The sequence below is a fragment of the Egretta garzetta genome, unplaced genomic scaffold (assembly GCF_000687185.1).
Source record: "Egretta garzetta isolate BGI_Z169 unplaced genomic scaffold, ASM68718v1 scaffold215, whole genome shotgun sequence".
Taxonomy (NCBI): Eukaryota; Metazoa; Chordata; class Aves; order Pelecaniformes; family Ardeidae; genus Egretta; species Egretta garzetta.
In genome coordinates, this window is record NW_009259719.1 from 388,405 (window position 1) to 401,365 (window position 12,961).

Below are 12,961 nucleotides of genomic sequence, written 5' to 3' on the forward strand. Positions count from 1 at the left end.
CGTCACCTGCGGGTCCGTGTCCCCGGAGGGGCCCTGAAAAAAGTTCTCCAGTGCAGCTTCGCAAGGCGATAACTTCTTGTGAGTGGCAAGTACGGTGCTTGTTTTTCAGCTGACCCCACCGGTAGGACTGTGGGGATCTTTATGTACTTCTCGCGCATTGCATAATTACGAGTGTTTTCCTTAAATGGGTCTCGTCATTCAGTTCTTACCTTTTTATTCAGAAACAATGACATGCTCGTCATCGTGAGTGCTCACTTTCCTCTCTAGCTGGCTCTGATGAAGTCCTTGGAGGTAGTGTTTCTGATTGGCATGGAGATAAGACTCATCCGTGAACATATCGTCCTTTCTTCTGCCCCATGCAGATGATTTTGAAGAGAAAAAGCCCAGTATAAAGAAGAATGGCTCAAAAGCTCTGGCTAAGAAGAAGGCTGAAGATTGTGACACTGGAGTTCTCAACTCAGCAAATAAGCCTTCAAAACAAAAAGGGGCAAAATCACTAATAAAAGAAAATAAAAAAAATAATAGAAATAAAGGGAATTTTAACAAAGAGGAAGCTTGCAGGTACGTTTACTTGTTATCGTTCCAGTCTGTAGGAGCTCTCTGTTCATGGTTACACATTATTTGTTTAGGGCCCAGTCCTGCATATGTGCATGTGAACAGTTTACTTTTGGCTGTCAGCCCAATTTAGTACATTTGTGTCACACAGCTGGACAGAAATACCATCTTATTCTTTGCGGAGTCAGTCCTGAGGAAGGTAGTCTGTATGGGAAGCAATTATGTGAGCCTTTTCAAATTCAGTAATTTAAATATAAAATTTTATTTCATTTGTTACAGTTTTTACATGGGACTAGGGAGGCTTTATGGAATCCAGCATGAATAGAAATGTTGGCCTGAGATTGGAGTTTAAAATGATGAGCAGAAGTCTTTAAACATATCATTCTCTGGTGCTTTTTGGAATCCAAATGTAATATCAGCATAGTCTGCCCATGGAGATTGCGATAGTAAATGAATTAATAAAAAGAAATGAAATTGATTGGTCTCAGAGCCTTAGGTACTACTCTAGGGAAACAGAAACAGTTCCAATTCCAATACATTTTGAAGGTTCAGTAAGAACAAATGATTCAATGAACCATTTCTCCAAGGGCGGGTTTGTACAAGCTGTTCTAAAGAATGGGGCTTTTTGTAGGTTCAGGCATCTTCCTTCCCCAACGTCCTTGCACTGAAAAAGTGTTGCTCCACTGAGCCCATGGTTATTTTTGGCAAAGACGGTTTGCTTTACAGAGGAGGTATCTGTGGTTTAATTGTCAAATACCCAATCTGTTGTTACCAATGCACAGGTCACACTTCATTTATTTCCCTATTTTTAGTGTGTTCTTTCTCTATTTTTGTTAAATTAATAAGCACCTAGACTTCCTGATGCTAAAGCCATTTTGATAATTTTAACAGTGACTCGCTGAAGCCCCCGCAGAAGGAGATAAAGTTGAAGAGAGAATCTCCTGTTAAAAGAGAGATGGATGAAGACAATACTGATGATGACGATGAAGAAAGTGAAGATGAGTGGGAGGATGTGGAAGGTAACAATTGCTTGTTATTCATTTTAAGGAGTAAATATTCTTAAATATTTTTTTGTAGTTTGATTTTTGAATAATTTCTCATTTGGATTCAGGTAAATGTATATATTCTCTATACCAGAAGTATGCTCCATGTGGATATCTGTATCTTCAAGCGCTCTTATCTCATCATGCTTTTAGAATGGTTCCAAAGTAGAAAAAAAACACGACAACTCTGACCTGATGGTAGTAGCACCTTGAATTTGACTGTTTGTTGGCTTACATTGAAATTATGCTACCATGCAGAAAGTACTTTCTTAGCTGTTTGTGTTGTCTAATATCAAGCAGCTAAGAATGAGTAGGTTTGAAGATTCAAAACCGCGACACGCTGTTAAAGGAGAGTGGAGATGAAACCAACGGAGCTGTTCAATTAGCTGGCCATCAACAAACTGCGATAAGAATCTTGATGATCATAATCTTCGTATTTTGCTGCCACAGATTTATGCCTTCTAAAGTGAACAGTTGTCAGTTTTTTTCTTTGCTACTCTACAATTACCCTTCAAGTCATATCTGCTTCATTCACCTTTCTCTTGATTGAGTTTGCCTGCAGCAGTCACTTGCCATTAGACTGTGCTGGGCTGATTCCTCAACAGCAGGTGACTGACATCCCACAGTTATTTGAAATAACTGAGCACACATAGTGTTATGGAAGATCCAGGAGCTGGTAATTACTGGAGATGTTCTGCTTGTAGGTTGTTTGAACACTTGAGAAGGAATAGGTAGGTTCTTATCCCATTGTCAGACCTTCCTGGGGCATCTATTCCATGTTTACTTATCATTTAGCAATATTTTATTTCTCCAGAACTCCAGGGACCTGCCACAGATAAGTTAGAAGCTGCTGTTCTTCCGGCAATGGTGATCCCAAGCAATCCCGTTGAGATAGAGATCGAAACCCCAGAGCAGGTGAAGAAAAGAGAGAGGAGGTAAGAACAGGGAAGACGGTAGAGGGCCATTAAAGGAGGAAGTTAAAAGTACGCCAAGTCTTGACTGTCAATGACTTGCTCTGTTCTGGGTGGAGATCCCCACTTTGTGCAGACTGTTGAGTTGGAATGATGTGAGGTCATGGGATGGAAAATGGTTTACACAGACAATTTTATGAAAAATCTTCAGTGGAAGTTGGTGGCAATGGAGGTTTTTCATCTTCCTTGAAGATCAAGCGTGTAACTTCATTGTGCTTTACAATCTACATTTCCAGACCAGGGACAGTAGTAGCTCTCTTTCAAGGAGAGCTGTGGGTGGGTGAATGGCATTGCTGTACTGTAAATATCTTAACAGCTTAGGTGGAAGCCCATACCTGAGGTGTGAATAGGTGGGTCCAATGAATGTCCTTGGCAGCTGGGAGCATTATACCAGGGCAGGCTTTCTTTGGAGGCTTGATGATGTCGTTCGGGGCACTTTCTCAGGCCAGCCCTTTATAACAAAGCAACCAGAATATCTGTTGCCTCTAACTTAAATGACTTTATCAATTAAGAGAAAACTATTTTTCCAGGAATCTGAATGGAATGCTAGCAGTAACCTAAAAGTCAAATAATTCAGACAGTAAATAATCATTTTAGTATGGAGCTGTCCAAAGCTGCCTGGTAGGAAACTGTAGGTGTGTAAAGTTAGGTGGAATTTAGGCCATCTGAATATATGCAAGCTCTCAGTAGCCGGGTACACGGAGTTCACAGTTAGTGGTCAAATGCAGCCTGTGTGCCAATTCATACAGCCAGTAACTAAACTTCTTGATAATTGTGCGCAAAAGATTCTCTGGGATGGATTCTCTTCGTGAGCTGATCCAATCCAGGAATCTGGAAAGGCGGGTCCATAGAAAATCCACAAAATCAATTTCTTTTGTAATTATACGCAGAGAAAAAAGGAAAGCCGAGTTTGAGATGTATCTTCGGAGAATGATGAAACGTTTCTGCAAGGAGGTTCGTGAGGACACACATAAGGTATTGGTCACAGTGAAACCTGGCAGAGAAAAAATTGAGCATAAAGATGTCTGAACTGATTCATAATGAAGCAGCAGCTAATTTTGATCAAATAATTTGGGTCTTTGTCTAGAAGTGAAAAAATAAAAAGGCTGTAGTCCTGACAAATGCTCCTTAGACTTCTGCTAAACTGTAATTTAGAAACATTAGTGACTGCATTAGTGAAGTTGTAAATCACAGCAGATGTGAGTAGGGTGTACATTTCTCCATGGAGTGTGTATCTGCTCATTCTGTCAGTGTTAAACTGTCAGTCATGTAGAGTGGGAGACACTGATAGGGGCTTCAGGGCTTTACTGTCTTCTCATGGTGATCTGAAGACAGCCCTGTGTCCACCCTATATGTGCCTGGGAGGCTTCATCGTTGCCTGTCTCTGTTAAAAGGAGCAGTAAAGTTTTCCTCATCTGTACTGTGGATAATAGTTCCAGCAAAGAAAATCTCTTGTGAACTCACTATAGAAACTTTTTTCTCTCAGGTTCACCTGTTGTGTTTATTAGCAAATGGTTTCTATAGGAACAGGATCTGCAGCCAGCCAGATCTTCATGCCATTGGTCTATCCATCATCCCCACCCACTTCACAAAAGTGCCTGCAGGCCAAGTGGACCTTCTCTACCTTTCCAAGTTGGTGAAATGGTAAAACTCTCTCCTAATCATGCTATCACATAGAACATAGAGCCAGGGTTCCGGGAGAGGGATAAATGTAATTACCAATTTTCAGTGAGTTTTCTGATTTTCAGTACAAGGGTGAGAACCTATCCTTTTTACAAAAGGAAAGGATGAACTATGAATTTTAAGAATACAGTCACAAAAACTAGACAATAAGTAGGTGTCTCATGTTTCAGGTTTGTTGGAACCTTCACTGTCAATGATGAGCTTTCCACTGAAAAAGGAGAGCCCCTTCAGTCGACCTTGGAGAGGCGCTTTGCCGTCTATGCTGCACGAGATGATGAAGAGTTGGTTCATGTAAGTGACTGGGACGTGCAGGGTTGGTGCGTGCTGGATCAGTGCTGTAGCGCTGTCAGGTCATACACAAAGTGCTGTTTGAGGGATGGATGTGAATGGTGACTTAGGTGATTGTGTGGCTTTTTTTTTTTGTTGTGGTCTTTTTATCTGGAGTCCTTCTGTGATTCAATTATTCAATTTGAACTGTGCCTAACTGGACCCTCTAGTTCTGGTTGGTGTTACTGTGCGCTCTGTATTCTGCTGTGGATGCCTTTATGTATAGTGTATACAGCTACTTGTTCCTAAGTATGCTTTGGCTTCTTTATATTGCTTTAGCAGTGTAGATCAAAGAAAACCAGCCTAATACATTTCTTTTGAAATACTAATTTGAGTGAGGAAATTCTTGGGCTTACTTGCAGCCAGAGAAACTCTTTACAGATATTTGAGCTAGACGGTTGGTAGTTTGTTGCTATGCATCACCATTGAAGGCCAAAGGAATCGAGCTTTGATTTAGAGCAGACCTCGGCCAAGGCTTCAAAAGGACTTCGACTCTACAGTCATTTTGTGGTGGAATTGGATTAAAGGAAGAAGTGGAGTCAGTTGCTTCAAGTCACACAAAGATTTTGGTAAAATAGGTGAGGGAGGGGGAAACAGAGGAGCTCAGATTGACAGGGGACATTTGAAAGAGCAGAAATGAGCTGCTGCTTTGCAGGTGCATAGCTTGCAGCTCTGCCCTATTGCTGATAAAGTGGGATGTTGCAACTTCTCTGCTGCAAAGCAGGAAGCAGTTGTGGTGGCTTTGCAACCTTGCTGTGGAAATGTGGAGATGTCACTTCCTGGGGCAGGAGGAAAAGACAAACCAAGCCTTGCTTAGGCAGCTTCAGTTGAGTCCCATGCAGGAAAGGCAGTTGCCAGGTCACAGCTGTTGGGACTGTAATGACATTCTCTGAATGGCTGGTGTTTCTGCTGGGTTCAGCTGGTGGTATGTGGTTGGCTGTGGCCACCTTTGGGAGGCAGGATTTAGAGTCATCATACTCAGTTTTCCTCAAGAATGAGAGACTGATAGGGTAGATGGGAGTTGTGTGAACTACTGATTGCTCCAGCAGGATCGTTCATCTTGCCTCATTAGGAGTTGGTTCTAATCTGTGAGTTAACAGCAGTACCCCTGTCACACTAGTAACATAAATAAGAGCCAGAGAACACTGTGTGGTGCTTTAATAGTATAGCAGCTGGGCTACCTACACATCTGTGCCAGGGTATAACAGCACTGGGTGAAAGGTAAGAATCAAAATGATTTGTGACAGAACCTAGACTGTAGAAGAGTTTCAACCTTTTTTTTTTTTACTCCTTGGAAAAAGTTTAAACATGCTTTATTTTTTCTTTTGCAGATATTTTTAATTATTCTGCGAGCGTTGCAGCTGCTGTGTCGCCTTGTGCTGTCTTTTCAGCCTATTCCTCTCAAGGAGACAAGAGCAAAGGTAGGTTTTGTTGGGTGTGTGGAATAAGGAATAGGTCACTGGTTTAGAGAGTAGGATTGAAAAAACTTTCTGGCTGTTGCAGCTCCTCTAAAAAAAAACCTGCTGAAACAGTGTGTTTCAGCAGACTTCTTATGCTTCAGTGGTTTTAAATTTCTTTAAAACTTAGACAGCAAACATTTGCTGCTTGAGTGCACTTCCCTTTAGCCGTTTGCCTGAAGTTTTCAAGTCCCTAAGACAAGCAGATTTACCATGGTGGCCAACCTTTGGTCTACATGCATCTTGTGCTGGTTTCAGCCTTTTTTCTTAACATGTTCTTAGCCATGGTAATAAAAGTGACCTGGCTTCTTTCTTTGCAGGGAAAAAGCTCATGCAAGAGCCAGTCTCTCAGTGGTACCTCTGAGGGGCAAGAGAGCTCTGCCACAACACCCAAAGCTGTGGCAAAAAAATGCCCCTGCAGAAAAGCCAAACAGGATGAAAAATCTTCAGAGAGCGAAGAAGACAACGAGGAGCCAAAGAAACGCAAAACTGCTCAGACCAAAAGGACACGCAAGTCAAAGTTAACTACAGGCAGCCAGGAACAGAAGGAATCTGGTAATGAAGAGATCAGTTTAGCAGAAAAAGATGTGCCAGTCAGGCCCAAGAATGATCGTCGGAGGCGAGTGGCCTCCAAAGTGTGTTACAAAGAAGAGAGTGGAAGTGACGAAGGCAGTGTTTCGGACTTTGAGGTTTCAGAGGAGGAAAGTAATGTCTCTGATGAGGATTTTGAAACTGTCTCTAAAAGGCGAAGGAGCTCACTGGGCTCCCAGAAGTCAAAGGTAACAGCTATAAAAAGCCCAAAATCTGAGACTTCAGAATCAAGGCTATCCAGAAATTCATACGGAGCTGAGCCTAGGCCAGCAAAAAGTACAGCTCCACCCTTGCCTCATGCACAGAGAAAGAGAAACAAAATAATTTCTAGTGATGAGGATGATGGACAGCAGGAGGTAAGGAAAGTGATGGGCACAGACCAGTGGCTGGAGGTTTTCCTTGAACGTGAGGACAAGTGGGTGTGTGTAGACTGTGTTCATGGTAATGTTGGCCAGCCTCAACTGTGTTTCACGTATGCCACAAAACCGCTTTTCTATATTGTGGGATTTGACAATGATGGGAGTGTCAGGGATGTGACACAAAGATATGACCCGGTGTGGATGACCGCAACAAGGAAGAGTCGTGTGGACCCTGAGTGGTGGGAAGACACGCTGCAGCCATATCAAAGTCCCTATGTGGAGAGAGACAAGAAGGAGGAAAATGAGGTAAATGGCAATAGGTTATTCGGCACATTTTTTGTATTTGAGCTTGAAATGTTCAGGTTGAGCATGTTTTAAAGGGAATATACAATGATAGATTAAAATAATATTAAATAGAGGCTGTTCAGAGAAATCTGGATAGCAAAAATACTGGGCAGCCCATGCAGGAAACTTACTAATGTGGTTTCTGTACAGTTTAGCATTACCCTTCCGGAGAGGATCTGGGTACCCATCTAAGTACCTATTTGCAACAAGAATGCTTTAGTCTGTTGGCTCACCTGATTAAGTTTCTGGTGGTTTTTTTCCTTCGACCCATACTATAATAATTCTTATTTTATTACAAGGAGTAGCGCAAGAGTTGTGAAATCACTCTTCTTTGTATAATTCCTACAGTTTCAAGTTAAGCTTCAAGATCAACCTCTGCCAACAGCAATTGGAGAGTACAAAAACCACCCTCTTTATGCACTGAAGAGGCACCTCTTGAAATACCAGGCGATCTATCCTGAGTCAGCTGCTGTCCTAGGGTACTGCAGGGGAGAGGCTGTCTACTCCAGGTGAGTGGTGTGCATGTTTTCACATGCGACTGTGATCTGTGTAACAAATTTAAGAGCTAATTTGTGTGAAGACCATGATGGTATCAGCAGTAGTCTCAGGCCACATGCATAGATTAGGGTGAGGCATTTAGCTGCTCAGACAGCATTTGCGTATCATTTAGATGCAGCTTTTTTACAATTCCTAACATGTGAATAATAGTTTGGAAGTATCTTATGGAGAGACCTCAGAACTCTTACGGTGCTTCCTCCTGGCCTTTCTAGAGACTGTGTACACACGCTGCACTCCAAGGACACTTGGCTGAAGCAAGCTCGAGTGGTGAGGATTGGAGAAGTGCCTTACAAGGTAAGAGGGTTTGACTTCCTCCTGTGCAAGCCCTCTAAAGTTCAAGCTCAATTCTTTTGGGTTTTTGCCTTTCTCTCTGTCAGCAGATGTAGATTTCTCACTTTCTTGCATGGTTTGTGGTAGTTGCATTGTGAATCTGTCCACCTACTTTGCCTATAGTTCCTTTATACTGTCCAAAGCCCAGCTACCTCTTCTAATCCTAGCATCTTGTATGAACTGCAGGATCTGGCTGCCGGTTGGATACAGGTGCCATGGGTTATCATTTATAAGCAATGGATACTGAAGCTAGGAAATAGACATTTCTTCTCTCCCAGAGCCTTCTCCTTTGATGTCCTAGGAAAGTCTGAAATCACTGGCGGCTTGTTGTGGTGTTACAGGCTTGGTCATTGTATCTGCACAGATGGTGAAAGGATTTTCCAACCAGGCGAGGAAGGCACGCCTTGCAGAGCCTGCAAACCGGGACAAAGAGGACCTGGCACTGTTTGGTCGCTGGCAGACAGAGGAGTATCAGCCACCCATAGCAGTGGATGGAAAGGTAGCGAGGGAGGCGGAGGGCTGGTGTTAAAGGAAGTGTTCGTATGGAGCTGTGGGCTTTATTTTACCAGAAGTGGCATGTTTCAGAGGCGAGGTTGGTCAATAACATCTGGATTCAGGGTTAAGACTTCTGAGGTAACTGTACCCAGGAGGAAATGGAAAAACTTCATTGAGGCCTTTCTTTCCTGAGCACAAGTAATGAGTGCTAGCACTGCAGGCTGTTAACTTTATAATTTCGTTGATGCAATTTCCCTACCCCGTGTTTGTTTTGCTAATTCTCTGCATTACAGCCTGAGTAACAAGGCCTGGGCAGAGAACATAACTTAGGAGATATCCACACAGCTAAGTCTAGGCTTGTGCCTTGTCATGTGAATAATAATCGTATACCAGAGTGGAATGTACTAGGTCAGAAGGAAGGGCAAGTCCCTGAGTTGCAGCAGGGATTTTCCCCTCTCTCCAGAGAGCAGGAATGTCAACGATTGTCTTCAATTTTGCAATAACAGGTTCCTCGGAACGAATATGGAAATGTCTATCTCTTCGTGCCATCCATGTTACCCATTGGCTGTGTGCAGCTGAGACTCCCAAACCTGAACAGATTGGCGCGGAAGTTGGACATTGACTGTGCTCAAGCCATCACTGGATTTGATTTTCACGGCGGCTACTCGCACCCAGTGTATGTAAAGCTGCTTTGTTGCAGCTGGTAGATTTTGATGTCCTGCAGAAGCTGTATAGCCTGTGTTAGGGAGTCCGTGCCCTCTTCTGTGCTAGTACTGGCAGTGGACTCAGTGGCCCTGGCGGATGGAAGTGACTTTATCTGCTTTGAGAGTCTGCACTTGTGCAGGGAGGACAAGTGATGAGTTACACACTTAGATCCTGTGAGACAAACAGATGGTTCTGTCAGTATTCAGTAGCTTGCTTTTGGTTTGTCTGGGTCAGCAGGCATTTGCTCCCTTTCTTTTTTCTTCCAGTAGCTGACAGAGGATTGTGTTCTCCTTCCTAGTACCGATGGCTATGTTGTCTGTGAGGAGTATAAAGAGGTCCTCATTGCTGCCTGGGAGAATGAACAAGCAGAAATAGAAAAGAAGGAGAAGGAGGTGAGAACTGGTTTTGAAGCTTCCTTACCGTTATATTTATTAAGTACATTTCATTCAAACTGTGGACAGCTGAACAGGGGTGGGCTGTGTAAGCAACAGACGCAGAGCTCTGTGACCGTGGGCAGCTAGTTGTGCCCCCCAAATGCCCCATTTTGGGCTTGCTGTCCAGACTGCAGTGGGATGCAATACAAGTGTGTAGCAATATCTGAAGTGGTGCATACTCTGGAATAGTTTTCCATGACTGCTGGGAAACGAAAATGAGGAATACACATATGAGGTTAAAGTTTTGGAGGTGGTTCTGGTGTAATTTACACAGTCAGGGTGCACATCAGAAAGTGACACTAATGTATTTAGCAGGTAATTGGACACCAATAAATTTTGCTCTTAAGAATTCTACTGGTCTATAATCTTTTAACGCAACACCCTTAAGTTGGTGTGGGTTTTTTTAATGGCAGTTTAAAATCTTACAACTTCCATTTTCTGTGGGCGTAAATACATTGAAGCTTACAATAGTAATTTTTTCAACAACAATCCCACACAGAAGCGGGAGAAAAGAGCTCTGGGGAATTGGAAGCTGCTGACAAAAGGACTTCTCATCAGAGAGAGACTGAAGCAACGCTACTCCATCAAGGTATTCTGCATTTTTATTAATGATTTCTTTTTCAGGATGATCTTTCTCTACCAAGAGATTTTTTCCCAGTCTTTCCAATGTGTTATGTTTCCAGCTGCAGAGTGTAGAATTCCTAAAGTGTCGTTGCTCAAAAATCTTCTTCTTTTCTGTTGCTAGCACGTGACTAGCAACTAGTAAAGAAAACTGCACCAGAAATTCAGTGTGGTCTCGCCCATTAAAGATTCATTATTGTTTAACAAGAGATGAGTGTTTCCCAAAGCATTGTTTTTGGTATTATTTTCTGTTTTAACATACCCTCTTCCTAGATTTATTCCCCCAAGCCAAGCAAGTAGCTAACAGGAGGAGAGGGGGCTGCTTTTTGTTGAGAAGTCAGATTGGTTTAGTTCTTAATCTTTTCCCCATTGAGAAAGGTGAAAAGCACAATCTTTTTAAAAGAGGTTTATTTTTTTTTATTCTGCAGCCAAAAATATTTTGCTTGTGTTGAAAGAATGCTTGACATCTAGGAATAGAAACATGCTGCTTTGGGTGAGAAGCCCAAACCACAGCAGCCAACTTTTGTGATGTCATTAAGTGTCACTTTGACAGAAAACAAGCCCTTTTAGAAAGGGGTAGTTATGAGTGATTTCTAGAGCAACTTTTCCATTTTCACACCTGTTTTTTCCAGACTGAGCCCTCAGCACCTGAAGCAGAGAAAGGAGCAGGATTCTCCTCTGATGAAGAAGGGGGTCCAAGTTCAGTAGGGAATGTGGCCATTTCTTGGCCCCAAAATCGCCAGTTAGAGAAAAAAAAAGAAGAGAAGACAACCAAAAAGAGCAAGCGAGAAAAGAAAGGAGAAGCAGCACAGTTGTTCCCTTTTGAGAAACTGTGATCAGAACAAGCGTTTCTTTGCCATTTCCAGATGCAAGAACAGTAGTCACAACAAAAGTATCCTTTGCCAGTTAAGAATTTAGTCTTTCTGTGCACTTTTGTTTCCGAGCTATCGGGGACCAACCTAATTCAGTATCAGGAGTTTCTTTGGCTGTTGTGGGTAATTAGGTTCATCCTTTTGTCCTGGGACTTATGAGAAGCAGATGTGCAGTTGTACCTTCTGAGAAGATCACTTTGTGCTGTTGGGGTTTTTTGCTCTCTTTTGTATCACTCAGCACTAATAATTCTGTTTTCTGAGGCATTCCTTTCATTAGCACTGTCTTTTCCCATTTTTCTCCTTTCCATTTTTTCCTGCTTGTTCAGAACTGAAGCACGCAGCTGCTACTTAACAGCCTGTGGTGAGCTGGCCAAAGGAATGCTAATGCCTCTTTGATTCGTACCTTATCAAAATCAGTGATGAGGTAGAGTTCTGGTCTTACTGTCTCATCATCACAGAAGGGGAAATACTTCCTCTAAGGTGTAAAAAAACATAGAATCAAGATTTGGAGGAATCTGAAAATTTACTTTCTAAAGAATACCTGCCTTTTGTGAAAACTCTGTTTTGGTTTTTCATCTTAGAGTCTTCCTTTACTTTTTCAGAAATCTTGTGCATTAGAAGGGAGAAGCCCTGTCCTTATTTCAAGCTTAAGGTTAAATATGTCTTCTTAAGTAATTTGAATATATACGTATTTGTTTCAGTTTTGTTTTATCAAGAACCTGTGGATATATTCTGGAGCAAAACATGTAAAACTGGCTGAGTGTCATTGTCAGAAATGAAATTCACTGAAACCAGAGAGCTCTCATAAACATTATCCAGTACCTAAGCATTTAAAAACTGTTAAAAGAGGAATGTTAAGTCTACACAAGCTTTTCCTGCAGTTTTGTAATAGAAATGTTGATCTGTCTCTCGCAGTATTTTTATAATGAAATTACACTGACACTGTCTCTTTAGAGGGGAATACAGTTTAGTCATTGGTGGATGTGGTCACGGAGGAAAGATTGAAATGTAAGAAAATGGCTTACATTTAATTATGTTCAGAAAAAAACTCTATTTTTGTACTGTATTTGTAGAAGAAAATAAAGTATGGGAAGAGTATGTTGTCCGTTACACCTCCCCTCTGGCCAGCTCATCCTTCTGTGAGCAGCTCAGTTTCTCTGGAAGGACTCTCAGGCAAGGATAAGAACACAAATGGGGTCCCTGAATGTCCCAGAGCTGGCTGCTTGTGAATTGGTTTCGTGTTAAGGGTCTTCATTCAGAGTTTTTAGTTTTTGCTACCAAATTCTAAATAAATAAAGACCAACCTACATTAGAGGCTTGGGGAGTAGATACGGCCTGTATATGAGGCTTCAAGAAAAAATTCTACATCTTGCGTGAACTGGTAAACCTGCAGAGGGCACAGAGGAGGTAGCTCCTTCTGCGTTGGCCCTTGTGCCGGTACGCAGGATACACCCCGAAATGAGTACTCTGAGCACGAGGGCCCCTGTCCGGCTCCTGCTGGCATCGGTAATTTTTCATCTGCTTAAAACAGGAGCTGGTACCAGCTGTACCAAAGTGACTCCGTGCTTCCTAGCTTGGGACTCAGCATAGCTAGACAAAGTTACGAGTCTAGTGA

At 42.3% G+C, this 12,961-nt stretch overlaps 1 protein-coding gene across 3 annotated transcripts; it reads left to right on the forward strand.

Moving 5' to 3' along the window:
• The first annotated feature begins 10 nt into the window (after positions 1-10).
• On the forward strand, positions 11-12,961 carry XPC (XPC complex subunit, DNA damage recognition and repair factor). 3 transcript variants are annotated; one of them, XM_035894689.1, is made up of 16 exons: positions 11-78; positions 363-561; positions 1,447-1,574; positions 2,413-2,533; positions 3,460-3,544; positions 4,056-4,213; positions 4,423-4,543; positions 5,911-6,000; positions 6,357-7,292; positions 7,680-7,840; positions 8,102-8,183; positions 8,584-8,718; positions 9,221-9,390; positions 9,718-9,811; positions 10,353-10,442; positions 11,107-12,961. In XM_035894689.1, exons 3-16 carry the CDS (start codon positions 1,511-1,513, stop codon positions 11,308-11,310), a joined length of 2,511 nt encoding a protein of 836 aa, XP_035750582.1. In that variant the 5' UTR covers positions 11-78; positions 363-561; positions 1,447-1,510; the 3' UTR covers positions 11,311-12,961. The 3 variants fall into 3 exon arrangements, with proteins under 3 accessions (XP_035750582.1, XP_035750583.1, XP_035750581.1); XM_035894688.1 differs by lacking the exons at positions 11-78; positions 363-561 and adding an exon at positions 1,667-2,329 and having other exon boundaries at positions 1,497-1,574; XM_035894690.1 differs by lacking the exons at positions 11-78; positions 10,353-10,442; positions 11,107-12,961 and having other exon boundaries at positions 480-561; positions 9,686-9,805.

What these genes read in the sequence shown, in the direction of transcription:
- XPC (XM_035894689.1), top strand. Translation starts at nt 1,511, where the DNA reads ATGGATGAAGACAATACTGATGATGACGATGAAGAAAGTGAAGATGAG. An exon ending in CCATAGCAGTGGATGGAAAG is followed by an intron (nt 8,719 to 9,220) that starts GTAGCGAGGGAG and finishes TTGCAATAACAG; the next exon opens with GTTCCTCGGAACGAATATGG. An exon ending in AGCAACGCTACTCCATCAAG is followed by an intron (nt 10,443 to 11,106) that starts GTATTCTGCATT and finishes TGTTTTTTCCAG; the next exon opens with ACTGAGCCCTCAGCACCTGA.